General features: G+C 40.8%; 1 protein-coding gene across 1 annotated transcript; it reads left to right on the top strand.

Moving 5' to 3' along the window:
* The first annotated feature begins 1,960 nt into the window (after positions 1-1,960).
* On the top strand, positions 1,961-11,577 carry xkr6a (XK, Kell blood group complex subunit-related family, member 6a). Its single transcript, XM_057344022.1, has 3 exons — positions 1,961-2,732; positions 9,134-9,330; positions 9,475-11,577. Exons 1-3 carry the CDS (start codon positions 2,146-2,148, stop codon positions 10,431-10,433), a joined length of 1,743 nt encoding a protein of 580 aa, XP_057200005.1. The 5' UTR covers positions 1,961-2,145; the 3' UTR covers positions 10,434-11,577.
* Positions 11,578-11,840: the final 263 nt, after the last annotated feature.

The following is an 11,840-nucleotide window of genomic DNA, read 5'->3' as shown; positions in this document are numbered from 1 at the left end:
AGTATCATGATATTAAATATTAAACAAATAAAAAAGTCTAATTTATTATTATGAAGGGTGTGCATTGCAATGTTTGTCTGTACTGGAGAGGTTCACCACACTGACAGTCTGTGGTTTTACTTGTTTTACAAAGACGAGCGTGTTCGCGACAGGAAGTAATGACGCGATCGTCATTAATTTTTTAAAAATTACTCTATAAAAGTAATTTTAGAAACAGTTTTCCACCGGCGTGTTTTGAGCGAAGGTGCGCGAGCGTTTTCAAAATCATTTCTCTCGCGGGGGTTTGTGGGATTGACGGCGGCGCTTCGCTTGGCGTCGTGAGCAAGGGGGATTTCTACCGCTGCACTAAAACGAACGGCACCGAAATCACAGGTGCGGTGTTGTTGTGACCGGTGAAAAAAATCCAGTTATTTCTAAATGCTGAATTTGACACTCTCTCGTGTTCGATGTAAAGTTATATTAATTTTAAAAAAAGCATTTACTTTCACTGACACCTGCACCGTTTGTACACTGGAGGGTGCACACCATATATCTCATTTTCTTCATATTCTAATGTCAGTCCTTTCAGCATCAGTCACATTATTGACAGACATAATCAGACATCCTGTTTCCCAATCATCGTTTTTTCTGAACGTGGACTGCAGCAGAGTAACACAAAGAACCCTCTGTCTAATTGTTTCAATTTTGTTCCTACCTTGAAAGAGAAGACTAGGCTGTTTTGTTCTGGCCATGTATTTAATCTAATTTGAATCAATAGCGAGTCGTCCATAAAGAACCAGTGGAACTTTCCTCCAGTTGTTGTTTTCTAATTAACTAACAAATGTATTGCAGAGCCTGAACATCTGTTCTAGAGGTTTCATTCATTTAAAATCACGAACTCATTGAACTTAGAAACATGGAATGTGCAGTTGGCACCATCAGTGCCAGTCAAGCAAAAGTATAGATTTACTGTGTGCTGCAGTTGCAGCAGTGAACTCAAGAGATCTCCAGGCAATTATCTCACTTACAGTATTCACTCGCCCACAGTCACAACGTCAGCTTTCATCAAAATGTCATGCTCTTGTTCTTTCGTGATCCCCAGAGAGAGTTAGAACTGTTTCAACAAACTGTTTTCCACACAAAAAAAGAAACGTTACAGAAAGATGTGCTATCCCTTTGCCCCACATTGTATGGATGATTAGCTAAGCGAAAAATATAGTTCTTCATACTTTCTTAGAAATGTGCTTGACAATGTTCTCATCTCGGTCCTTTTTATCATGACAGTTTTAATTAGTGATGAGCGTCGAAGCAGCAATATCTCTGCACAGGGTCTGTTTGAGGTTTGGATTCTCCGCACCCTGAGGGAGGGCATTAAAGATGGCCGCTTGTGTAATATCCTGTGGCACAGACTCTTGCGCTCTGCTAATGGAGTTTATTTCCCCTGTGTTGAAACTGCAGTGATTATATAGTGGAGCTCACAGAATGTGTTTGCAGAGACAATGTTTTGTCTGAAACATAACCGTCTTAAATATGAAAAGAGCATTAATACAATGTTAAGTTGAATCAAACAGAAAATACAACTTGCGTGTGTGTCTAGAAGACTCAGGAACAGATCGGACACACATCGCCAGCAACACTAATTGGGGAAAGTTGTGACAATGCACCTGCCATTATAAAACTTATAGGCTCTTTAGCAAAATAAAAATGATTCACCAGTAGGCTACATGAAACTGTACTGTTTTCTGAACACAAATAGACAACGTTTTTGTTCGGAGACATTTATGTATTTGCAGAACTCTTCCGTTTTCTTGTACAAACGTTAAGCATCTGGGGTTTTTTTGGCTGGTACTGAAAACTTGACTAACAATAATATGTGGCAGTTTGCAATTATTAATAATACATAGATTCTGAACACACTTAAAGTTTCTGCATTCATTTCCATTTTTATTTTTGCAAAAACCATGATTTGAGAGGGGTTTGAACTAAGCCTTTAAAACAAGTTTGGACTTTCCCGTGACAATCCCTTGTGACAACTAACCCCACTTTCCTCGTCGTTTATTTGACATCCACAGACAATTTTAATAATATCACACACCAGCACAGGTATTGCGGAAGTGACGCCACGAGCCCCGGAAGAAGGGGGGATGAAGCGTTTCATGGAGCAAGATGGCAGCAAAATCCGATGGCGTGGGGGTCGTTACCGGTTTCGCCCAGCTGCACAACCTGGACGAAGCGACCGGTGCCGGCGACGAGGACGCTCTGGACAGCGCGGCCATACACATCTGCCACTGCTGCCACTCGTCGTCGTGTTACTGGGGCTGCCGGAGCGCGTGTCTGCAGTCTCTGCTCGGGAAGAGTGATGCTGGAGGATGGAGACGGCCGCAGCATCAGCACCAGCTGGAGGAGCGCCTGTGGCTGGACTGTCTGTGGATCATCCTGGCGCTGCTCGTCTTCTTCTGGGATGTCGGGACGGACTTGTGGCTGGCCGTCGACTACTATTCCAAGCGGGACTATCTGTGGTTCGGGCTGACCCTGTTCTTCGTGCTGGTGCCGTCGGTGCTGGTCCAGATTCTGAGTTTCAGGTGGTTTGTTCAGGACTACACCGGCGGTGGCACGGGGGCCGTGGAGGGGCTCAGCAAAAACGCCGCGGCGGATTTAAGTTCGCGCATCTACAGCAGGGACCGATGGTGTATGATCTCTATTTGGATATGGCACGCTTGCGTGCACGTACTTCAGATGGGGCAGGTGTGGAGGTAAGAGACGCCTCGTAAATGCTGACGCCTTACATGAACGTATATGCTTTCTAGATGCAAATGGTTCTTGGTTGTTTTGACCGGTCAGCATCCTTATATTGATGCCCTGGATGCAGGCGCATGCAAACACATCGGTGCGGGTATCCATCATTTCGCTGTTTTTCAAATGCACGTGACATCGCTTCAAAACTGCCCACAGGAACAGAAACGTGCATTACACATGCATGCTTTGACGCAAAGAGCAGTCGAATGTAACGCAGTGGTCAGCGAGGGTGAACGCGACATGAAGTACTCTCGATTGTTTTCTGTCTGTCGCGTTTTATTGCTCGCGCAGTCTCCCCCAAGCATCTGTGTAACGATGCTAAACAGTCCGTTTCAGCAGAACGACACGGTGTGGCATCGATAGAGCTCGTGACGAGTTCACGTGAATGACCTCTGCTAGAGGAAAACAAACCGCTCTCCCTTCGCCATCCAGACCGATGTAGAATCTTTACCACTGCTTATAAGATGCTTTTAAGAACATCGTTAGGATGTTGCAATGCAAATATTCGAGTCTTTTTTCAATGTCAAATGAATTTGATGCTGATGGTTCTGGAGACGTCTCATTAATAAGGGCATTTAGTTTTCAAAACATTGTAAAAAGATGTTGCTTCTTTATATGTTCAGCTGATTTTATGAAATAATATTATTTACATTCATCTTTTTTCATGGACGATACATATTTTCTAGGAGCTAGATGTAATGAAAATAAGATGAAATAAAAGATGCGTAAAATGTAATAGTAAAGTCACATTTAAACACAATAAACAAATAAAAATAAGTTAAAAAACGAATACAGAAAATGAAGACTATTTTAGTAGGATTTTCGGTCTTGTGATATTATTTATATGATGTTTGTATGGACATATTTCTTGTTATTATAATGCATTTTTATATATTATAGTAATAATTGAAAATGATAAGTGTTATAAAGAAATTGTCATAAAGCAGTTAATATAATGTCACAATGCATAATGAAAACACGGTCAATAGAATATGCCTAATTTTCTAAGACTTTATAGATAAAAGTAGTTTGCATATGGAGGTGAAAATGCAATTTTAATAAAGTGCAATTTTATTTTAAACAACAGTTACGTGGAAATTTGAAAGAATCTTTCAGTTTTATAGTAATGGTAATTTTACAGTATTTCTGAATCTTAAATCACAACTGTGGTGCTGCGTTATGTTCAATATTTATGATTATCTCTCTGTCGCACTGTTACCTGTTTACTGAGACCGGTGAGATATATAAGTAGACATGTTGATGGCAGGAAACACAGGAAGTGTCTGCAGGCCAGAATAGGACAATTAGTTGACTGTCACGCCGGTTAAGATGGCGTGTCAAGCACACGGGTGACCAGACGCTGGCAGGCTCTAGCAGAAAATCGGCTTCCCGCTTGCATCACTTACACTCTCGGGATGCACATATGCTGCTGCTGGCACAGATCACACACTGATGGGGGTTGATTGTGTAAGACCCCAGCGTGACTGAGCCCACCTGTTGCGAAAGGCCTTTGAATTTAGATGTGCAGATAATGTCCAGTTGGTGTTACGTGCTTCAGCTCAACATCAAGACAATTTTACAATGAATCTTGCCAAGGAGACGCTTGGACATTAATGAAACCCTAAACGTGCAATGCATGAGCTCATGCATTTAAAAATCCTTATGTTTGGTTTGCATTCTGACATATAATATTTATAAAAACACAAAACAGTGATATTGTTATGAATTCATAAAGCACACAGGAGACTAGCAGTCGCTGTGACATTGGCACACCGACCTGAATCTTTGCCTGACCCTGAGCCCCACAGTTCACATCTTCAAGGAAAAGTTCAAAATGGTGTTGACGTCACTTAAAATATCTTTATTTGTGTTCCGAAGACGCCGAGAGGTCTTAAAACATGTTGAACGTCATGTGGGTGGGTAAAAAACAACACAATTTTGATTTTGAGATGAACTTTTCCTTTAACCCTGCTACAGAGCTATTCCTGCCTCCACTTAACTGCAGCTGGGGATGAGAGACCCGACTGCCTCTCTACACACTTCACTGCATCACATATCCATCCGTCTTTCAGACTTACCATTTCATTTTTTATAGTTCAATTCATCTACCCACTCATGCCACCTTGGATGTTGGGTGCGTCACGCTGGCTCATTTTGCCTGAGCACTTTTTGCAGGATTATGATCAACCACTGAGCAAAAGTTGCTGTTTTGGCTCTAGTAGTTGTAAAAACGTTGTAGCAGTGTCATTTTTATTAAATGAATATTTCATCCCATGACATTTGTAAGTTGATATTCTGAAGCTGGGTTGCTGTTTGCGTTCTGTTCTGTCCAACACAGCAACACTGGCTCAAATGTGTGAGTTTAGGATTGTGTGTTTGCCCAAGGTTGTAGAAGCCTGTATGTAGTTTCTTGGCGATTTCGAGGACAGTTTGAGATGTTGTTGAGGCTTTAGGTGTAACTTAAGCACAGACCGTTGTGAGATTACCGGGTCTCTTCGTGAGAAGCAGGAGATGTCCCATTTTCTCTCCATTTAAACTATTTGCCTTCTAGCAGAATCAAGTATGACATCAGAGATCTCTTTTAAAAACCTAGTAATGTCTTAAAGTGCACCCAAAAATTCTGTCATCGTTTCCTCATGCTCTAGTCTTGTCATTTCAAACCGGTATGACTTTCTTTCTTCCACAGAACATATTTTTGAAGAACGTTGGGAACCAAAAGGCGTCGGCACCCATTCACTTCTATTGTGCGGATACAAAACCAATGCAAGTGAATGGGTGCCGGTTAACAACGTTCTTTAAAATATCATCTTTTTTGTTCTGCGGAAGAACGAAAGTCATACAGGTTTGAAATGACAAGAGTGCGAGTAAATTTTGACAGAATTTTCATTGTTGGGTGAAGTATCACTTTAAGCTACTGTATGCTAACAGAATAATTGTAATTTCGTTATTTCACCCCTTTAGTAGTAATGCTATTTAAAAATCTATATTTATCAGTTTTCGTGATGGCAGGATGAAAAAGACACAGCACAGACATTTATTATGGATTGCTGGCACTGAAAAGTGCTTAGATTGTAAAAGGTAAAAGAAGTCTAAAGCTTGTGCTGAAAGAAAACCAGAGTTCACAGGATCTCGGCAGCTTGTTTTTTGAGTCATGATGCACATGCTAGAAATAGCAGATCGCTGATCTTGTCTTGTAGAGGTCAAATAAAGGAGAGACCTTGTTGTCTGAAATTCAACATGAATCACTGCTATACCTGATATTTGTATCATTTACATCAAATAAAACACAGAGAAAGTGGATATACAGTATACTGGATTTTTTTAATGGATTTTTCCTGGTTTGCTCAGCTGCACGCTGGTTGAGTTGCATCTTGTTAAAGGGGTCATATGGCACAAACACGTGTTTTTCTGTGTCTTTGGTGTGTTATAAGTTGCCCGTGCATGTATTAAGACACGTAAAATTGCAAAAATGAAAGTGTGGGAACAAAAGATGCATTCTATGTAAAAGCGAATGCTCACCCAGACCTGCCTGAAACGCCTCGTGTAACCACACCCCCACAAATCTACGTCAGTTGGTGGTCTGATTTGACTAAGACCGCCCAAATGTAGACGCAAGTAAGGTGGGCGTACCTGTCAGTACAATTGAAGAGGAACCTGATGTTCCAAATATGGTAAGAGGCGTTACATTTCCCTCACACGCTTGCGGCATTCGACCAATCACTACGCACTGGTGAACTGGCCAATCACAGCACACCTCGCTTTTCAGAGCCATGAGCTCCAAAGAGGAGATACAAACATGCACGGTATGTGGAAAATACAGCGTGTTTGAACCTTAAATCGTGTATACACATTACATTACATCTAAAACAAACCATAATATTAGTTTTAGCCGTGTCATATGACCCCTTAAACCTTTGGAGTCATTATCCTCATATCAAATGTGGCTAGTTGGGTTGTTTTCAGCACATTCTAATTTCATCTCTAGATGATGGATGGATGGATTCTTTTTTTGTCAAGCAGACAACCTTTCTTAAAAGTTTGCATCCTTAAATTCATCTCTTTCAAAATGCCACTGCCACAGTCGTAAACAGTTGAATTATATCAGGTTTTCTAAAAACAATACGTCTAATTGTGCATGCAGCCCATTCTCTATTTGCACAAAACTGCTTTTTCATTTTTCACTTAGTCTGATAGTCATTCGGTCTGTCGGGTACCAAGCGTCAAACTTGTTCTTGTTTCATTTCAAATAACGGCGGCGCTTTGAAACTGCTCAGACTGAGGCGGAATGAAAAGAAATTGCCATCAGTTTTATCAAAGACTTCTCCGTATCGCACACATGCAGAACGGTCCTGATGGTTTTCCCACTGCTGCCATTGTCTGTTTCAATATGCTCTCTCCCAGATATGAAACGGAGGAAATCCTTTTATTTCCCAAAAGTGTTCCCCAAAAAGGACTAATCAGGAGAACTCCCGAAGCCCTAACAGGATTTTTTTTCAGTAACTTACAAATCAGCAGAAGTCTGATTTATTATATCTATGGATTTAATTTAACTTTAACGTTTGTCTTTTTGTGATATGTTTAATACTTTGGCAATATTGTGAAGTCATGCAATCATGTCAGTAAAGTATCTTGAAATTGAAATTTATTTATGTGTTCAAAGCAGCCACACAGATTTTACACTGAAAGCAAATTACTCGCATGACTCATTGCCTACATGTAAAAGCTTTCAATGTACAGTAAATTCGGTTCTCTGGCCGTTTGCTGTTAGATCAGTATTGATTAACACAGCTCGAGTGACATAAAACTCCACATTACAGTAATTCCCGACCGGATCGATATCTTTGGCACAGCTGTGCAAGTACCCATTCAGTGCAGAAGTGAAGGACCAACATAAAGTGAATGAAAGCCATTGAAGAGCCTCCGCTGTGAGATGCTGTGACGTGCACGACGGTAAACTTTGAAGAGTGTTGTAAATCCTCTGGCTGTAGGTCAACACAATGTTGATTTGTTTGCATGTAAGCAGTACTGTACAGGATGTTAATCGATATTCTGTACCGCAAGACTTTAACGCAAGCTGAGGACACTTATTTAGTGCATGTTTTTATTTTGGCTGAATGTTTTTACTTTTTGACAGAAGGAATGGGTCTCACAGTCCTGCGGTATATACTGTAGAAGTCCTGCTTCAGTTTTTGGTAGATATGTTTACACACATGCTCAAAAACATGAATACGCATCGTCCATTGGACTATACAAGATCTGCCGACATCACATGTCATTGTACATTGCATCTTTTTTGTTTATTTATTTTTGACTCATTTGTCCCATTTTAATGTTCTGCAAATAAATGCAGATTTTAATTTGGGAGAATTTCCATTTGAAATTAGGCATAACAAATTCACAGAATGAAACAAAAATGATAATTTTACTCAAACACATACCTATAAATGGAAAATCATTTTGGAGTGGTCGCTTAGTTTTTGTGTATACTGTATATATATATATACAGCCGTAGAAAAAATGTAATTAAAATGTTCATGTAATGCTAATTTCTAGATGTACTGTGGTCATACCAGTCCAGTGTCTGTTGAATTTCAACAAAAACAAACCTCAGGGGTGACATAAAGTCATACAACAGCAATATATGAAAGAATGACAAGACACGTGAAAACTGTGAGAAAAATCCAGGTTATCACATAAAATATACTTTTTTGAACTTTTACTAAAAACATGTAGAAATGTTGGTGCTTAAAAGTGAATCTGGACTTGTTTTCTTTGCCGTTTTTGAGATCTGAAAAAATACAGAGCATCTTTCCTGTTATTTCCACCTGTTTCTCCAGTTTTACTTTTCTGCACATAAATGCAAATAGAAACAAAATTTGTATTTGAAATGTGGGAGAAATATTGTTAGTAGTTCACAGAATGAATCAAAAGTGATTCTTTTACCTAAACACTTACCTAAAAATAGTACATTTTAAAATCAGGAAAAACAGATTTTGTTGTGGTCTCTTTATTTTGTTTTTTTCCACGGCTGTATATACATACTGTATATGTATATGTATATGTATACATGTATATACTGTGTATTTCGTATATTTATGGTAAAATGTAGGTTAAATGATGTTAACACTTTGCTAACGAATGTAGTTTCATACCAAGTGTTTTACTTGTTTAAATATACTGTATATACATGTTCCTAATCATTTGAACGTATGTCAATTTGAGTCTTGTTTTGTCCAGAAGTGAAGATGTAAAACAATTGAATATCCATAAGCTTTTCGTAACATGTGAAACTTGCAGACTTCATTCTATTCAGTAGGTAACAAATGTACGTGTTACTGTTTTCATTATGTCTGAACAGGTACATCCGCACGATGTATCTGGGCATTCAGAGTCGACGGCGGAAGGAGCACAGGCGGCGCTTTTACTGGGCGATGATGTACGAGTACGCTGACGTCAACATGCTCCGCCTGCTGGAGACGTTTTTGGAGAGCGCCCCCCAACTGGTGCTACAGCTCTGCATAATGATCCAGAAGAACCGAGCCGAGACGCTGCAGTGTGAGTAAAACGGTATAACACTAAACCCACAAACGTTTCGCTCCGGTAATGCTTGATGACTCAATGGGAAATATTTCACTGCAAATTGAATGTGTTTGCTGTCCATTTCAAGACATGTCGGTGTCGATGTGTGTCGTCTCGCAGGCGTCTCCTCGGTGGCCTCGCTGCTCTCCTTGGCCTGGGTCCTCGCCTCGTACCACAAGCTCCTGCGGGATTCCCGAGACGACAAAAAGAGCATGAGCTACCGAGGCGCTCTGATCCACATTTTCTGGAGGCTTTTCACCATCTCGTCGCGGGTGCTCTCCTTCGCCCTCTTCGCTTCCGTCTTTCACATCTACTTCGGCATCTTCGTGGTGGTGCACTGGTGCGCCATGGCCTTCTGGATCGTGCACGGCGGCACGGATTTCTGCATGTCCAAATGGGAAGAGGTGCTCTTTAACATGGTGGTGGGCATCGTCTACATCTTCTGCTGGTTCAACGTGAAGGAGGGCCGAACCAGGTACCGCATGGTGATCTACTACTTCGTGGTGCTCGTCGAAAACACGGTGCTGACTTGCCTGTGGTACGCGTACAGAGACCCGGTCGCCACCGATTCCTACGCGGTGCCGGTGCTCTGCGGAGTGTACCTAACCTTCGCCTCAGGGGTGGCGCTCATGGGCATCTACTACGGGTTCCTCCATCCCATGGGACCCAAAATAAGGCTGCTAGCTGGTTCCTGCTGCGCTGAGCTCCTCTGGGGACTTCCTTTTCCCCCGGAGGCCGAGCCCATGGCGCCCGGTCCCCAGACGTCCCAGCCCATCCCCACGCGGGCTTCCACGGGGGCTTTCGTCCAAGAGGACGATGACGATGCGGCACACACCTGTCTACCGGTGTTTCAGGTGCGCGAGCCCGCTCCGCCCTCGGGCCGGTACAGGCTGGACGGACCGCTCATCAAGATCGACATGCCCAGGAAACGTTACCCGGCCTGGGACGCCCACTTTGTGGACAGGCGCTTGAGAAGAACGATAAACATCCTCCAGTTTATGACCCCCACGGCCGTCGGGATCCGATACAGGGACGGACCGCTGCTGTACGAGCTGTTGCAATACGAGTCGTCCCTGTGACAGCCGGCGCTCTCCTTCATTTCTCATCCATGTTTTTTATTTCAGCCATTCAGATGTATTCTTGTTTCTCCAAATGCATGTCATTTTGCTTTCGGGGGAAAAACAAAATAGCATAATTCTGCGTACAAGAGGAACAACAAGCGTTACCATGGAGCAAGCGACAAGTGTATATATTTGATATGTACATACAGTCTGTATTTTTACAGTATCTGTTTAGGAACATTTGTACGTGTCTTGGTGTTTACAGCAAGCTAAAACCATTACATTGGAGAAATGGAGATGGGTTGAACACATCAGCACAGCCTTGTGTGTTTAACAGTTCATTTTTCACACATTGTTCTACTGCCTGATTGGATGTATCAGGCTTTTTACGTCTGATATTTCAGATCTTAATTTTACACCGTTGCCTCCAGCATTCAGTTGTTTTTATTTAGTTATTGTCAACACCGCTGACCTGCAGGCAAGAACTACATCCCATGTCTGCCTATAATCTGAATTTAAAGGATTAAAAAAGATTTAAAGTTATAAAGGAAATACCTCTTTTGACTGGTATAGCGCATCATGTTTGTGAAACGTTTTGCACAGTATGACGAACGTCGAGTCTGTAATTTAGTGGGAGTAAAAAGGATTCAAAGCACAACAAATAGGGAATGTCTTTGAAGTGACCTTGAATGCTTGGATGGCTAAAGTGCCCAATTCAGATTTTCTCCCCAAATGTGATTTTGTTTTCTTCGTTTCTGATGTCAACCCGAATGCAGAACATATTCTTCCCTGATATTTTTCCTGATATCATTTATTGAAGGGATAGTTCACACTGTCTTCGTTTATTCACCCTTGTGTCATTCAGAACCTCTATGCGACTCTTTCTTCAGTGGAACACAACAGAAGATATTTTGAGAAATGTGTCAGTGGTTTTGTGTCCATACAATGGAAGTCAATGGGGCTTAATGTTGTTTGGTTTTCAACATTCTTCAAAATATATTATTTTGTGTTCTGCAGAAAAAAGAAAGTCATACGGGTTTGAATGATCAGAATTTTCATTTTTGGGTGAACTGCCCCTGTAACAATCAATATTATTTTATTTGTAATATTTACGTAGGGTTGTCAAACGATTGTGATGTGTTTACATAATATATGTCTGTGTACTGTGCATATTAATTTTGTATTTATAAAAACATAGGCTAAACATAAATGCATTTATTAAAGAAAAATATTAAAATTCATAAACTTGTATATATATATATATACATACATGCACATATTTAATTTAATTATTTAAATTATTGGTAAATATAAAAATTACATTTAAAAAAAGTCAATATTTCCTACATTCATGTACATGTGTGTGTACGTGTTTATAAAAACAAAATTAATACCCACAGACATATATTATGTAAACACACACTT

Source organism: Triplophysa rosa, linkage group LG10, assembly GCF_024868665.1.
Source record: "Triplophysa rosa linkage group LG10, Trosa_1v2, whole genome shotgun sequence".
Lineage (NCBI taxonomy): Eukaryota > Metazoa > Chordata > Actinopteri > Cypriniformes > Nemacheilidae > Triplophysa > Triplophysa rosa.
Note: the sequence above shows the minus strand (reverse complement) of the source record. Positions and strands in the feature narration are given on the sequence as shown.